Source organism: Vanessa cardui, chromosome 21, assembly GCF_905220365.1.
Source record: "Vanessa cardui chromosome 21, ilVanCard2.1, whole genome shotgun sequence".
Taxonomy (NCBI): Eukaryota; Metazoa; Arthropoda; class Insecta; order Lepidoptera; family Nymphalidae; genus Vanessa; species Vanessa cardui.
The window spans coordinates 6,962,547-6,979,261 of record NC_061143.1 but is presented as its reverse complement, the minus strand read 5'-3'; the positions used below and the strand labels follow the sequence as shown (position 1 = coordinate 6,979,261).

The following is a 16,715-nucleotide window of genomic DNA, read 5'->3' as shown; positions in this document are numbered from 1 at the left end:
TTACGATTAAATCACATGTATTATTACGAGCAGCTCCGCAATTATGTTAACCAAACATAATATGGCAGTGGCCATTTCCTATATTTAATTTATTTTAACGTATTAGCGATGCAATCATAGTTAAGATTTCATCCTTGTTACATTTTTATACGGTCTTATTATGATCAAACATTTACTTACGTATTGTATAAACATATTATAGGATAGAATATAGGCATTGCTATATTGTATTCCAAAAACGCTGAAGTTGTTTATATTAAAGGAAAATAAATATTGCAATTTTTCAATACTTGTTTTATTTGAAGGAAAAACGAAATTAAATAAGAATTTGTAAACTTATTTAACAGTACTGATTAACGTATTATTCTTTTTTCACGTCTTGTGTTTAAAAGTTCGCATTTAATTCAACCCAGTTGAATGCTAAATTAAATTAACATTTTAAAATGACTACAATACAGATGGCGATTTATATCTGTATTGATTAAGTCTTTTTTGTGCGAATGTTGCAGTGCTGAGTCTACGCGCTAATCTATTTATACGGAGTTCACTCATTGCAGTTTAGTATCTAAAGTGAAGCTAAGGAATTCAGCTATTTCTAAAACATCCAATGCAATCAATAATACATTAATTTTAAAACATGTTACGAAGAGTGAAGTTAAATAACGACTTTAATAATATTTTTCTACTAATATCTACAATATAAAAGTTCTAAATGATAAAAAAAAAAATACTAATTTGAAACTATCACCACAACAATACCAGGATGTGTTTATTACTTAAAAGATCATTTAGTATTATGTATGTATATACATGATATACAATATAAGTACGCACATACAATATGAAATAAAACTTAGAACTAACAAAATAAAATTTGTGTGTCGTACGAATGGAAGCTGAGATGGCCCAGTGGTTAGAACGCGTGCATCTTAACCGATGATTGTGGGTTCAAAGCCAGGCAAGCACCGCTATATATATATATATGTGATTGATATGTGTTTATAATTCATCTCGTGCTCGGCGGTAAAGGAAAACATCGTGAGGAAACCTGCATGTGTCCAATTTCATTTGTGTCGAAATTCTTCCACATGTGCATTCCACCAACCCGCATTGGAACAGCGTGATGGAATATGTTCCAAACCCTCTCCTTAATGGAAAGAGGAGGCCTTATCTCAGCAGTGGGAAATTTACAGGCTGTTACTTTACTTTACTTTACAAATGGGTTATGTAGTGCATTAATTAGTTTTTATACAAATTATTACAAAATAATACTTAACACAACAATTATCTATATATAAAAGCAAAATACCACTCAAGTATTAATAACGAAATGTCCGAAACTGTAACCGTCAACAAACAAATAACAACCGTCTAATGATCAACTAAATTGCAGCTTATCTGACTTGTAACATCATTGATAAATAAATTAACAAAACATGTACTCTCAATTTAATAACTTTTGTTAGCTCTTATCATCTATGCAATTTTAAGTGTCAATTAATGGGGAAACAGAATTTCTTACCATGGTTTTGATACATGAGATAAACCCTATAATTCATATTGGTTTTTTTAAAGCATTCGATTGTTCTGAATACAATAAAAATGTTTCCAATAGGATCAATTTTAGGTCCTTTTTCATTCCTAGTACTACACGTCGTACAAAAAATCATCATCCTATATCTATATTAAAAGAACAATAAGAAATAAAGTATACGTATTACTTAAAATAGATGCATGTTAAAAAAATAACGCGCTGACGGTACTTGTTGATTTTAGATCTGTCCTAATTTCCTTCATATGGAATATATCCTGTATATTACATATGATGGAAATTACCGATGGTAGCAACTTCGAAATGGTAATTAGGATGATAATGATCTTTTAAAAGCCCACGTAAAACCAAAAGATCTTTCACGGCTGAGGCTACTCGATTGTGGAATGCCTCCCGCTTAATATCAAATCTGCAAACTCTCTAACATTATTTAAAACTAAAGTTACTAATTATTACCTCACACTCTCACACTGAATGGCGACTAGATACCATTTGTTATTTGTATATATCTGTATATTTGTATGTATGACTTTGTGTATATATGTATGTATACATATATTTATGTACCTAGCTATATGTATGTAGTAGTTTATTTATGTATTATATTATTTGTATCTATGTATGTAGTCTATTTTACACCACCTACCACTTACTTCTCTGTTGGCTACTACTCCATATCACCTCGGTTGTCGGGAAGAAATCGCTTTAAAGCGATAAGACCGCCGGTTGTACCATCTATTTATTTATTTTTTATGTGTTCTTACTCTAAGGCTAATCTGTTTAATTTGTGGTGTACAATAAAGTATTTAAATAAGCTTAAATAAATAAATAAAACGCCTCCTAGAAGTATTAACGATTAACCTTCAAATCAGATAAACAAAGATCTTATAAGATCCGGAGTAAAACATCTAGTGATTTTCTTTTTTTATTACAAAAAGATAAGCGAATAACGAATTGACCTGAAATGTATAAATTATCCTTTACGATGTAAATTAGCCACCAATCTTGGGAAAATCTTAATCTCTTATGTCCGGAGTTACACTGGCTCACTAACCATGGGCGTACCCAGGTAGGGGCAGGGGGGGCAGCTGCCCCCCCTGGATAATGTTGACGTCCCTACTAAGTACCTTATCATGTACTTTTATCGATAAAAATTAAACATTTTTTTGCCATTTGTTTGTAGTATTAATACAATATTTTAACAGTCCTATATTTTATTACGCGGCGCGTTCATTACCCATGCCCATAACAGCTCGCTAGCAGCGCAGCGCCACAGATTACTTGGCTATGACGGATGTGCTACTATGGCAGGAAAAGATGGTGGAGTCCAGAAAATATTGAGAGAAACTTATAAAAAGGGTTTATATTTTCACTGCGCCTGCCACAAATTAAATCTCGTGGTAAACGAAATCATGTTTCTGAGATCCGCAACTGCATTGGAACCGTAAAAGATACGAAAAATTTTTTCAGGGAATCGGTTCTGCGTCAAAGATTTGCACCAAAAATACCATTTCTGTGTGAAACAAGATGGTCCCATAAATACCAAAGTATTTCGATGTTTAAGAAATATTTTGTCCAAATTGCAGAAGGCTTAGAAAAACTTTCTCGGGAAGGTAATACTGCCACAAGGAAAGTAGATTTTCAGTTACTATCTGCTGTCAGCCAAACTACATTTATATTTGCTCTATGTATTATAGACAAATATAATTCTATGCTGCAACCCGTCGCAAACATATTGCAATCTAAAACGCTAGACATATTAAGATGTGCAGAACATATAGAAACAATAACTACTGCAGTTGCAGAACACTGGCGTTCCGCGGAACAAGGGAGCGAAGATTTAATCAAATCAGCTGAAAAAATTGCTACGGCTTTAAAAATTGACCTACGTTTACCAAGAACAGCAAGCCGCCAACAACATAGGTCAAATCAACCAGCTGCTTCACTTAGCGAGTATTTTTGTCGCTCATTATACGTGCCTTATTTGGATTCTTTGTCATCTTCATTAGAGGCGAGATTTAGCAGACAGCATTCACCAGCGTTTACACTTTCATTGTTACATCCTACTCAGATAATTAAAATTACAGTTCCTAAATTACAAAAATGCATGGAGGAAGTATCTGATTTTTATGAATTAGAAGGGATCACGTCTGAAGCCGGTCTTTGGCGAACGTTTTGGATAAATAAGCAGCAGCAGGATTTTGAAAATATTGGAATAGCGGAGTTAATACAAGAAGCAGATTCTTTTTACCCGAAGGTCAAGATAGCTCTAGAAATTTTGCTGGCAATGCCGTATTCCACTGCTACGATTGAAAGGTCGTTTAGTACACTTAGACGTGTAAAAACGTGGCTAAGATGACTATGACAGAAGATAGATTGAATGGGCTTTGTATGCTCAGTGTGCACAGAGAATTTGTTAAAAGTATGAGTGATTCTTTCACGGAAAGCATCCTAAATCGTTTTGCTGAAGACCCACGAAAATTACTTTTAAAATAGCCATTGTATAAGAAGAATTTATATAAAAAGATTTTATCTATTTTAATTTAAGTTTTTTTATTTTTAAAAACCACCTCACCTAGCTTATAAAAATAAGATTTGCCCCCCCCCCCCCCGGGCCCAGAACCTGAGTACGCCCATGTCACTAACCCTTCAAATCAAAAACAAATAAAAGTAAGATTTTCTAATAACGGTAGAATATATTATGAATAAGTGGAACCTATATTATCTTAGCGCTTGAACTTTTTCCTATCGTGTCGGAAACGAGAGTGGAGCTGTTTGATAGGTACATATTAGTGCACTGTAATATGTTTGCTAAATAATAATAAAATAAAACTTTGTTATCATTATAAGGAATATATTATGAAGCTGGTAAATAGTATTAAAATTGTTATGACGAAATGTCATAGTCTTTGATAGTATCTATCAGGTATATTTTAAACAGAACTAAAGCAATAGCTTAATATAAAATTTTAATTTTAAGCCCAAATCAGATATTATACGCCTGTGTATTCACAAAAGCAAAAGCGCAAGAATGGCGATGATGACAGAAAAGTACGTATAACGCTAGCCATTGATACAGAGATAATGATTCAAAAAAACTTCTTTTAAGATTATACCTTATTTTATCGTTTCTGTGAGTAATGCTACACAATAACATTTTATAAATAATAAATAAACAATATTCATATATTAACTGTGCTTCTTCAATTTAATGACATATTAAGAGATATTCACTCGATTGCGGCTCCCATCGTAGTAAATTAAAATAAGTAACCATCAACGTTTACCAGGCCGGCTTTGGTGAAATTGACTGAATTCAAAAAATGTTTGATATTATTAAAGTTTTACATACACCACAAAAATCGGATCAAGTACAGCAAACCGAGCAATTAGTAATGTGATACATGTATTTGTATCAATTTTTTTTTTTATGGCATAGGTGGCAAACGAGCAGGAGGCTCACCTGATGGAAAGTGACTATCACCGCCCATGGACATCTGCAACACCAGAGGGCTTGCAGGTGCGTTGCCGACCTTTCAAAAAGGAGTACGCTCTTTTCTTGAAGGTTCCCATGTCGTATCGGTCCGGAAAAACCGCCGGCGAAAGCTGGTTCCACAAAGTGGTTGTACGAGGCAGAAAATGTCTCAGAAATCGCACTGTTGTGGATTTTCGGACATCAAGGTGGTGCGGGTGAAACTTAGAATTTTGGCGAGATGTCCGAAGGTGAAATTCAGCAGCCGGGATTAATCCGAACAATTCCTCGGAACATTCCCCGTGAAAAATTCGGTAGAAGATGCAGAGTGATCCGACATCTCTACGCAAAGCCAAAGGATCAAGGAGATCGGAAAGGGCTTGATCGTCGATAACTCGAGCCGCTCTACGTTGGATGCGGTCAAATGGAAGGAGCTGGTACTGGGGAGCACCCACCCAGAGGTGAGAGCAGTACTCCATGTGAGGCCGAATTTGCGCCTTGTAAAGTTTAAGGCGATGGGCCGACGTGAAATACTGTCTCGCCTTGCTGAGCACGCCCAGCTTTTTTGAAGCCAATTTGGCTTTGCCTTCCAATTGACCGCGGAACTGAACGAGGCTCGAAATATCAACGCCAAGTATTCCGATACTACCTGTAGCGGCTATCGGAATGTTCTCAAATCGTGGGGATACGACAAATGGTGTTTTTTTAGCGGTTAACGCGCAAACTTGCGTCTTTTTGGGGTTGAAATGAACTAGATTTAGCAGGCCCCAATTCGAGACTTCGTTTAATGAAGACTCGATTTCAGACACAAGTTTGTTCCGGTTCTCTTCGACTTTTTCCCGAGAAATATTAGCGCGGCCGGTGTATAAGGTGTCAACGCTACTGTCGTCTGTATAGCAATGAATGTTCCCGATTTGCAACAAATCATTGATATGCAGAAGAAACGGAGTGGGTGATAGAACGCAGCCTTGTGGAACACCAGCATTGACGAATTTTAAGTCAGAGCATGCACCGTCGACAACGACCTTGATGCTCCGATCTGCTAATCCAATTGCATAATTTCCCGGGAAGCCCATAGGAAGGAAGCCACGAAAGAAGCGCTTTGTGCCATACACGATCGAAGGCCTTCGCTATGTCCAAGCTGGCTGCTAATGCCTCCCCCTTGCTCTCAACTGCTTCAGCCCACCTGTGAGTAAGGTAAACTAGAAGATCACCGGCTGAGCGACCCCGACGGAAACCGTACTGGCGGTCATTAATCAGCTGATTCTCCTCTAGGTACCGCAGGAGCTGGCAGTTAATAAGGGACATTATCTTGGAGAGCAAGGAGGTGATGGCTATAGGCCTATAATTGGACGGATCTGAGCGGTTGCCTTTTTTAGGGATCGGATGCACCAAAGCTGTCTTCCAGGAATTCGGGACGTCGCCTAATGTGTAAGATTGCCGGAAAAGACGCGTTAAGACCGGTGCCAACTCGGGAGCACATGTCCGTAGCACGATTGGAGGGATACCATCGGGTCCGCTCGACTTATGAATGTCCAAGGAAAGAAGTGCTTTACGAACTGCACTTTGCCGGAATTTAACCTCCGGCATCGTGGTATCACACCGCGGAATTGTCGGTGGAGATTTTCCTTGGTCATCCAGAGTCGAGTTCGACGCGAAGAGAGAGCCTAAAAGATCAGCTTTCTCTTTCGCGGTATGGGCCAATGACTCACCGTCTCTGTGCAGAGATGGAAAAGATGGCTGACAGAAATTCCCTAAGACAGCCTTAGCGAGAGACCAGAACGCTCGTGTTCCTGAATGGAGACGCACCAGTCTCTCGCCAATTCTGCCGATGTATGTCTTCGCCCTAGCAATCACGTTATTGAGGGACCTAGAGGCAGAGTTGTATTCCTTTTTAAATGCGCTGGTATTTACATCACGAGACGCAGATGCATTAGCCCAGGTTTGATAGCGTTCCCACTTTCGGCGTGATGCCGTTTTGCAGAAGCGACCAAACCAAGGCTGGGACTTGCCACCGATGGGTACTGCAGAGAAAGGAATGAATAGTTCCATACCCTGAAGCACCACATCGGCAACAGAGTCAGCAGCAGCGTTCGGATCATCCGGCGAGAAACAAATCTGCCCCCATGGGTAAGATGCAAAAAAAGACCGCATCCCATCCCAATCTGCTGACTTGTAGTGCCATACTCGGCGGCACCCAACAAAGCGAGGCCGTGAGTACCGCACAACCGGCACTGTACTCCGGACGAGACAGTGGTCAGACGAGCCCAGAGGGGGATCGACGATAACCTGATAGCCATCCGGATGCGAAGTCAGCAGAAGGTCCAACAGGGAAGGTGTATGATCCTCCACATCCGGTATTCGCGTTGGCGAGTTGACCAGTTGTGTCAGATCATATGCTAGAGCGAAGTCCAGAACAGATCTACCCGCATGATCGGTGGTGCGTGAGCCGAGCCATTCTGCGTGGTGAGCATTAAAGTCACCCAGAATAATGATCTCTGCGGATGGAATCTGCTGAAGCACGGAATCTGTAGCCATTTGGACGTGCTCAACCAGTCGGTCGGTTTCGGCATTACCGCTATGGGACCTATAAAGGCACGCATAGATTCGCGGATGGTCATCGCAGTCTACACGCAGCCAGATAATCGATAGGTCCTGTCCTTCAAGGCTGCCGAGGCGTCGAGAACAGATATCATCTCTGACGTAAACGCATACCCCAGCTCGTGGTATAAAGGAATGTTCCCATTTGTACCCAGGGTACGAGAGAAAAGTCGTATCGGCAGGAGAAGATATCTGGGTCTCGGTTAGAAAGAGCAAGGCCGGCTTCGCCGTTTCCAGGTGGTAGTGAACGGCGTTGAGGTTGGAGTTGAGTCCCCTTATGTTGCAGAAGTCCACAGCGAGGGTGGTAGGGGTTGCCTTATGATGCCTGCTCCGCTTGCCCCGAACAGTGGCGAGCGCAAAATTGCCCCCCCCAGAATTCGGAGGGTAGCCTGGGCATCCCTGCTCAGGTGGTGTATGTCCTGAGCATGGATGCCCAGAGAGGGATTCTCCACCGCTGTCGCTGATGGTACCCTCCTGGGGTAATTTAACCAAATTCTCACTTACCGGAACTCTCACTTACCGGACGAAACGCGGTAGCATAACTACCACTTTACGCCGATTTTAAGTGAGAGAGTGGTACTTCGCCGGGCGTGCCGGCCCATTCGGCTGTAACCCGAAGGTATACAGCGTGGCACTACCACTTAAAAGTATCAAAGAAGAAACCCGTAATTTTTTTTGCTTAAAATTACTAAAATACGATAAAATTACGTCCCTGGTAGAAGACGACTTAATTTGTTTGGGGTTTGATTTAGACATCGTATAGTACATGAAAAACAAAAAATTTATAGTAAATTATATTGACATTTGACAATGACAGCGGATTCCAGAAAGACTGAAACATCAAATGTATACTGTTTTAAAAGTTAAATAATAAAAAAATTAAAACCAAAATAATGAAAAAAAGTTTAAAATTTATTTTTTCAAATTAAAAATTAATTAATGTATGTCAAAAACAGTCGTTTAAGTTATATATTTATAAATAACATGTGTTTTTTTTCCATGTTGTCATCTGAGTTAACCACTTGTTAACCACATCATAACTTATCATACATACTTGTTTGACATAACAAATTGATAAGAGTCTGATAACATATGTTATCAGAATCAGAAAATTTATAATTAAAAGTAGCCGTTGGAATCTTATATATATACACTTAATTGCTTGTTACCTTTTATTTAGTTACAAATTCCTCACTTACAAGTTAAATATTATTTACCGCGCGACTAACAACGAAAATTAATTAAAATGAAGTTCTGTGCGAATCTTGCATTTATGTTTACGGAAAGCACTAGTATATTAGAAAGATATGCTCTAGCGAAAGATGCGGGTTTTAAAGCAGTGGAAACTGGATTTCCTTTGGGCTACTCTTTGGAGCAAGTGAAACAAGCAAAAGAAATGGCTGGCATTGAACAAGTATTAATTAATCTCAAGACCGGTAAATATTTATTTTCATGATCGTAATTTAAACCATTACGCAAGCAATAACCATAATTTTAACACAAAAAAATTTATACTTACATTGTAATTAGGTTCTTGCTTTAAAATTTTTTTTTTTTTATATATGTACTATTAAATTTATCATTTTAAGGTGACGTAACTAAAGGGGAATTAGGAGTAACTGCTGTACCAGGCAAAGAAAATGAATTCAAGGACAATTTAAAATCAACTATTGACTATGCAAAAGCTCTCGGTGCCCAAAAAATTCACATAATGGCTGGAAAATTGGAAAATGTATCCTCTGATAATTGGACAACCTACGAAAATAACTTGAAATATGCAGCAGGTGTTTTAAAAAGCGAAAATATATTAGGTGTCATTGAACCTATTAATCAACATTCTGTGCCTAAATATTTCTTAAGTGACTTTCAGAAAGGTAAGATTATTTAAAAATATTAATATTACAGAGACAAGGTATATGTATAAATATGTAATTGTTCTCTAGAAGTAATGTATGAGTTAATCAAAAATGAATATATAAATATATTAAATTAAATATTATTTAAATGTGGTAAGTACATTTTTTTACAAAGAATATTCAACTTGCCACTTTTGTTCCAGCTGTTGATATAATCAAAAGGATAAACAGTGACAATCTAAAATTGCAATTGGACATTTTCCACCTGCAACATATCTGTGGTGATCTCTCCTACAATATCAAGAACCTAATGCCATATGTTGGGCATGTGCAGGTATTATTACTTGTATAAATGCACTTCAACCTTAAATAAAGTTATGTATTGTGTTGGTCATTATGAGTCAACTTAATGGCAACTTTTTTGATGGTTGCTGTAGTATTTTATTTATGAGTAATAAAAAAAATCATCTTGATACTTTTACCAAGCTACAAAAATATAATATTTATGTATCAATTTTTCAAAATGTATTCAAATTATGAGACACTTAATAATTTATTATGAAAAATAATTAATATTTTTAATATTTGTATTTGTGTAACTATAATTTTACAATTTAATATTTTTATGTAAAATGTACATTGAAATTATTTATATTATTACAGATAGCTCAAGTCCCAAGCCGAAATGAACCAAATACACCGGGTGAAATCAACTACAAGTACATCCTTGAGCACTTGCAGAGATGTGGCTACAATGACTGGATAGGCCTTGAATATAAACCAGCTGGCAACAGTAAAGAGGGACTGAAATGGGTCACAGAATATGGCTACACTTTGTGATGTTAAAAGAATATATTGTAAATATGTTTATATGAATTACTGGTGAGAATTATGTAAATAAAACGAATTTCTAGCAGTAGGTTTATAATATTAAAAAAATCATAATAAACATAATTCATAAATAACAATCATACATTTTGAAATTGTTGTACCCAGTAGTGTTTTTTAACTCCATCTAGTGATAGTCTTTCTTTACTTGTATGTTTTAGAAGCTGGAAAAAATCGAAATAAATAAAATAATTTATTTGTTGATATAAAAACACTGGCATATTCACAAAATAAAACAAAAAAAAATTCAACAATAGCAGGGTAGTTGTGATTCTACACTAAGTAAAATTATAAAAAAATTAACCATCCATACAAAACCTTACGAATAAAAACATATAAATTACCTTCGAAATGAGGTCCTTAGCTCCTTCAGGTACATGTTCTGGGTATGTCATATCTAGGGTTAAAATCCTTGCATATGTTTTGTCTTGGCCTTCACTTTCAAAGGGTGGTTTCCCAACTAAGAACTCATAGAGTAACACACCAATACACCAGTGGTCAACAGATACATCATAAACCTCACGTCTGATCATTTCTGGTGGTAGATAATCAAGAGTTCCACACATAGTTTTCCGCCTGGAAATGCAGGATGTTTTTTAAAGATATAGTGATCATAATTTTGCACGATTTAAATTTCAATAAGCAATATGTACAGCAAATAAATAAATACTTTTTTAACAATTGAAGGTATTTTATGGTTGTATATAACTTAATAGAAATGATTTATGATGTACTGAAAATATTACCTTTCTGAAGGAGCGTGAACTGACCAGCCAAAGTCTGCCAATTTGAGATCACCATTAAAAGCAACTAAGATATTCTCAGGTTTAATATCTCTATGTATTACATGGTGTTGATGACAGTACTCTACTGCATCGGCAACCTGAAAGATTATTATATCAAGTAAATTATTTGAGATTACTCAGTATTACACTTGTTTCTTCAAGTGTTTTTATGATAGCAACATAATATAGACATACTATTCTTGATCACTACTATAGTAGATCAGAATATAATATTGTTATATTAAACTTTACAAAAAAAATTTCTAGTCATACCATACATGATATGATCATATTATTTTTATGGGGCTAGTGTCTCCCTTTTATCTTGTGTGAATCTGTAAACTTATCTGACAAGACTGTTTTCACCAAGTAGTATTATATTTTTTAGATATAGCTTATGTGGATTATTTCAACAAAAATTTATTTCAACAAAAAAAACAAACAACATCTATTTAATCTGTATCTCAATCTAGAATATTTAGACGACAAACACACTACAAAATTTTGTTTAAAAATGATGTTTTTAATTACTTCATAAATATTAAGTTTACCTGGTAAATATATCTGGCTGCTTTATTTTCTGGAAACCGGCCCTTGGGTGAGTTTGTCAAATGTTTGTAAAGCTCACCACCCGCAGCAAACTCTACCACGAGGTAAATCCGCCTTTCATCGTGGAACCATGTCAGTAAGCGGAGAATATTTGGATGTCTAAACAACAAATTAGTAATTAATTTCAAAACTTGATGTCACCATACCATCGTATGCAGCTTCAGTTTCTCTATGCAGGTCATAATATTATAGTATAAAGAGTGTGTTGCACTTATTGAACACACTCAAACAAGTGTGCAGAGCAATTTCTGTTCTCACACTTAAAATTCTAAAAGCAGATCCCAATAGCTTTTCATGTTTATATTACCTGAACTTCCTAATTTTGGGCATTTGCTGAGATTTTCTTTAAAAAATTACTGATTATACAGGCTTGGGGATGGAATCTTTAAAGATAATTACTTTTCTAATTGTTATAAACTTTGAAGCAATTAATTATATAAATGAAAGTAGTTTTACTCACTTTAAATGTGATTGTATCTCAATTTCTCTCATCACTTGACGTTCACATTTTGATTTTATTATTTGCGATTTGAATAATGCTTTGATAGCAACTAAATAGCCAGTCTTCTTCTCTCTAGCGACATGAACATGTCCGAATTTACCTTGTCCCAAAGCTGAACCTAACTCAAAATCTTTAGGGGACCATTTGTATCTATAACAAAAAATATAGAAAAGTTAGATAGTAGTATTGTTTTAATTATGAATTTTGAGTAATAAAAACAATAATTACGAGTTGCCGTAAGCTTCATGGGTAGTTATTTTGTGTTCTAGTTCTAACACTTCACTAAGATCACTCATCATAGTCATAATAGATAGCTTAAACAAATTAAAACTATATTTCTTTACTACACAACAATAATCAAATAACCGTTGTTCGTTAGCAATTTGACAGATACTTTATTTGAAAATGTTTTTGTGTCATAGACAATAGGTACGTACCTTACGTCCACTGAGAAAAGCACAGATAATCATGATACATGATATGTCTGTCACACACGAAAAAGTCATCGATAAAAGTCATTCATTCATAAACACGAATTTTTTTTTTAAATATTTATATAAAACTAATATGAATAATTAATTTAAAATAATGTTATTTAATAAGATGAGCCCTCTCGATAGCTTAAAAAAATAAAGTAAAAACATATTGTGAAAAATAAAAATTTACTTACTAATAAAAATATTAAATCTATTATAAGACATATAAAATTGTACGCTTTAAATAAATATTGGACATATAAATATTGTTAGATTTGAATTAGGGCTTCAACTTAATATGTTATGATAGATTCATTGTCTATGACTCGAATGAACTTTTAGGTAAGTGTACTGTGTAGTGTGTAGTAGGACACAACTTAGATATAACATCGACAAAATTCGTAAAACCGATCACATCCAAATTAAGTACGCTAACCCAAATTATCAATATTTATTTCTTATGTGGATATGATTTTTACACAAACGTAATAACTTCTATTATCATATGACCTAATTAATAATTAATAAATATTCGTCAATTTGACATGTCGATTTACATGCATTTGCTTTCTCGGGTTGAACTGACGCGAGAATTTACGAGTATAGCGACGAATAGTGTCAAATGGCGCGATAAGGAGCTGTTTCTATTGGTTGTATAAATCGGCAGTAATCGGTTTTATTGAATTTACCGATGCTACATCTAACTTGTATCGTACTGTACTTTACTAATAATAGTATTTAAATAAATAACTCCTCTTGGTTTTTACTAATTATATCTCTGTCTTATGATTAATTTATTGAGTTTATTCTACTTAAAGGTCGATATAGTGTATTTCCTGAAAACCGCATTATTTTTCCATGAAGGCTTTTATATAATTAATTTTAAAGTAGCGAGCTAAGCTCGCAGGTCCGGTCGCGCAGGCACTTTAAATTATTTTTTCCGTGTTACACATTAATGGTTATCTCTAATCGTTTCCTTTTTAATTGGTTTGTGCCAAGTTTAAGCTCATTAATCACATCACTGCAACTATTGCCGTTAGTGTATAATATGTAGTTAGGACTCCATAGAGGTTATATTTTTTTATATACTAATAATTATATATTTGATTTATATTTTATTACCGCGTTTAAGTCTACTTATACATTTAACATAAGAAGTATCAAACTTCGTATAAGTAGGTAGTGTACTGGCATTGGCTTAGTAGATCCCTCGAAAGTGGCGGTTTTATCAATAGGCTAAGTAGGCTGGAGCCTAGGGCGGCAGATTTAGAGGGGCGGCAAATTTAGCCCAAATTTGTTATTATCTTACAGAAATAAAAAAATAATCAATTATAATTTTATGTATACACATTACGTCCGTAATCCGTATATTCGTCACTACATAGCGAGATGGAAAAATTATCTAGAAACTGACAGAAATATCACCTAGTTTATAGTCATACTAATAACGGGAAAAAACCAACGGCAAAAATTTAATAGCCTACTAGCGGCAGATTTGTAAATCCGCCACTGTTTCTCGAAAAAAGGTTTAAACAAGGCGTACCTATACTATTCTATTCATCATCATCATATCAGCTGTAAGAAGTCCACTGCTGAACATAGGCCTCTCCCAATGACTTCCACCTTGAGCGGTGAGTAGCGGCCTTACCCCGAGGACTTGACCAGATCGTCCGTGACCAAGATGGAGAATTTATGCCGGTAAGTGGTCTGCACGCGAGAACTTTTTTACTATTTAAATTAATTAATTTTTATTATTAAAAAAAGTATTCTATTATTAAAACCCAAATTTACAGAACCTTTTGATGTCACTGTGAATATTCTTTTGAAAGTGTCCGAAATTCATGTAATTGTAAAAAAAAAAGTAAAGCATACATTTCAAAGAACTACGAAAAAGGAATTTCATTATGAGATGATCGATATTGATAAATTTTTCTAAACAATATTATAATCAAAACATGCATATCTAGGGGAAATTCTATTTTTGGTGTCTCCTTTTTAATAATGTTGAATTTAAATAAAGTGATTCGTGTTTTAGTACTGATATCATACCTACTGACATTGATTAAAACGTACACTCTTGAATCTACCTTTTCGATGTATTACATCTGTCGTTATTCTTAATTTTTTTCCAATTAAGTGGCTGTAAAGAATTTCAAGTAGACAGTCTCCGGAAATGAGTAATTATTTTGAGAAAGTTCAGGTCACTTATGGTATGAGATGCTATAGAACTATTTCAATTTGGGTGTTTTATTAACTCTATACAATATAATTGTACTTATTATTTCAAGTATGTACCTACCCACACAGGTTTAGTCACACAATGTCACACCTTATTAATTAGTAGACAGCGACATACATATTTCACACGTAGATGATTTTATTTGTATCTAAATTTCGATGTACATATATTTAACATCTAAATGCCCATGAAAGTAACATGAAGAATACTTGACAATATTGATATTTAATTCAAACGTTTTTGTAAAGCATTGTGCGTGAGATGGTTCATTGATTTTTCTTCATATACTTTTGTAGGTAGCACATACGAGCAGTGCAACAAAGTATATGCAGATAGCAAGGAAGCAAATCAATAGAAATAAGAAGTAATTTTATTGTGTTTTTTTTTGTTCGCAAGCTATGTGATTTTCGCCTTCTATGATTGTATTATTTTTTCTAGACAATGATTATTTACGATATACGTACAATGTGTAAGATTTTCTAGATTCAACTGGCTCGTAGTTCGTTGCTCGCTGTAATATCGCGTTGGTCCATAAAAAAGTTGTTGGGTCTTGTCAGTAATATTTAGCAGCCGAAAGTTTGACAATTGCCGTCTAATCGTAATATGAGAATGCAGGTATAGGTAGTTGAATTGAGTTTGAGTATTGGTTGATGATAGTTGATGCTGACATAAATGGTTCATACATAATTAAAGAGAATAGAAACAGAAACAATTGAAAAAATATTAACTCATTTCTGAAACTTCTCGATAAATTTAGAGCTCATAGCGCATAAACCTGTAACTGGTCATCATTTTATTGATAATTTCGAGCTTCAAGGATCGGACTTATTATATTCAGTTTGAAAAAGAGCTTGTAAAAAGAAATGTACCGAGCGGCTAAAGATTTTGAACGAATCAACTGATTTTGATCTGAAGCACGTTATATCACATTGTTTGTGGAAACATGGATATCTATGATGAAAAATACCTCTGTTTATTATAATTGATTGTAATCTTCAATAAAATAGGGATAAATTAAATAATATCAGAAAACATCATCACAGTAAAACAAAGTGATAATACAATCTGCTACTTTTATTACTAAACCGTGACGGTGCAGGGGTTGATCCCCTATGTATTGGGGTTGGTTAGGAACAGCATAGCCACCCCACTTTACACTAAAGTATTTTCACAACACGTTACCTCTTTGCTACTCTTTTCTTTTGAGTTGAATATGTTTATTCAAGTTTTTAATTTCTCTTGACTGAATCGCTGTAGAGATTAATTAAGTGTCATTTTTCTGATATTGTACCATTTAAATGCTTTACATTATGATATCACTATTTTTGAATAACGAAATCGATTAACAAAAATGTCTTTTACATCTAAAATTTTCATAAAATCATTTTAATGTATTTGAAAATTAGACACTTAATTCAGTCTAATATTTTTTACCGATAAAGTAATTGCATCAATAATGGATCAATTCGTTTTAATCAAAATGTCTCATGCATTCTCCTTACTCTAACAGCGCACTAGTAGTACTAGACTACTAGTTATAAAAAATTATAATCTTACCGTTAAATTTCCTTATGCACTGATTTATCTCTGTCTTTCTTTTATATAGTGAAATACGAAAGAAGAAAACAGCACATTACGTAAATAAATTATTAAACAACACTTGTCTTCGCGACATTTGCGAGTAGACATTGATTTTTTAGATTTTCAAACTTTCAACGAACGAACTTGCTTTAAT

General features: G+C 34.9%; 2 protein-coding genes across 2 annotated transcripts; one reads left to right on the top strand and one right to left on the bottom strand.

Annotated features, from left to right (window-relative positions):
- The first annotated feature begins 8,726 nt into the window (after positions 1-8,726).
- LOC124538906 (putative hydroxypyruvate isomerase) lies at positions 8,727-10,397 on the top strand. Its single transcript, XM_047116163.1, has 4 exons — positions 8,727-9,061; positions 9,215-9,499; positions 9,685-9,815; positions 10,145-10,397. The coding sequence occupies exons 1-4, from the start codon at positions 8,872-8,874 to the stop codon at positions 10,319-10,321; spliced, it is 783 nt and encodes a 260-aa protein (XP_046972119.1). The 5' UTR covers positions 8,727-8,871; the 3' UTR covers positions 10,322-10,397.
- Positions 10,393-12,682, bottom strand: LOC124538905 (aurora kinase B). The gene is made up of 6 exons (XM_047116162.1): positions 12,494-12,682; positions 12,224-12,415; positions 11,706-11,862; positions 11,116-11,252; positions 10,714-10,945; positions 10,393-10,533 (listed from the first exon to the last, which is right to left on the bottom strand). Exons 1-6 carry the CDS (start codon positions 12,568-12,570, stop codon positions 10,450-10,452), a joined length of 879 nt encoding a protein of 292 aa, XP_046972118.1. The 5' UTR covers positions 12,571-12,682; the 3' UTR covers positions 10,393-10,449.
- Between the last annotated feature and the right edge of the window lie 4,033 nt (positions 12,683-16,715).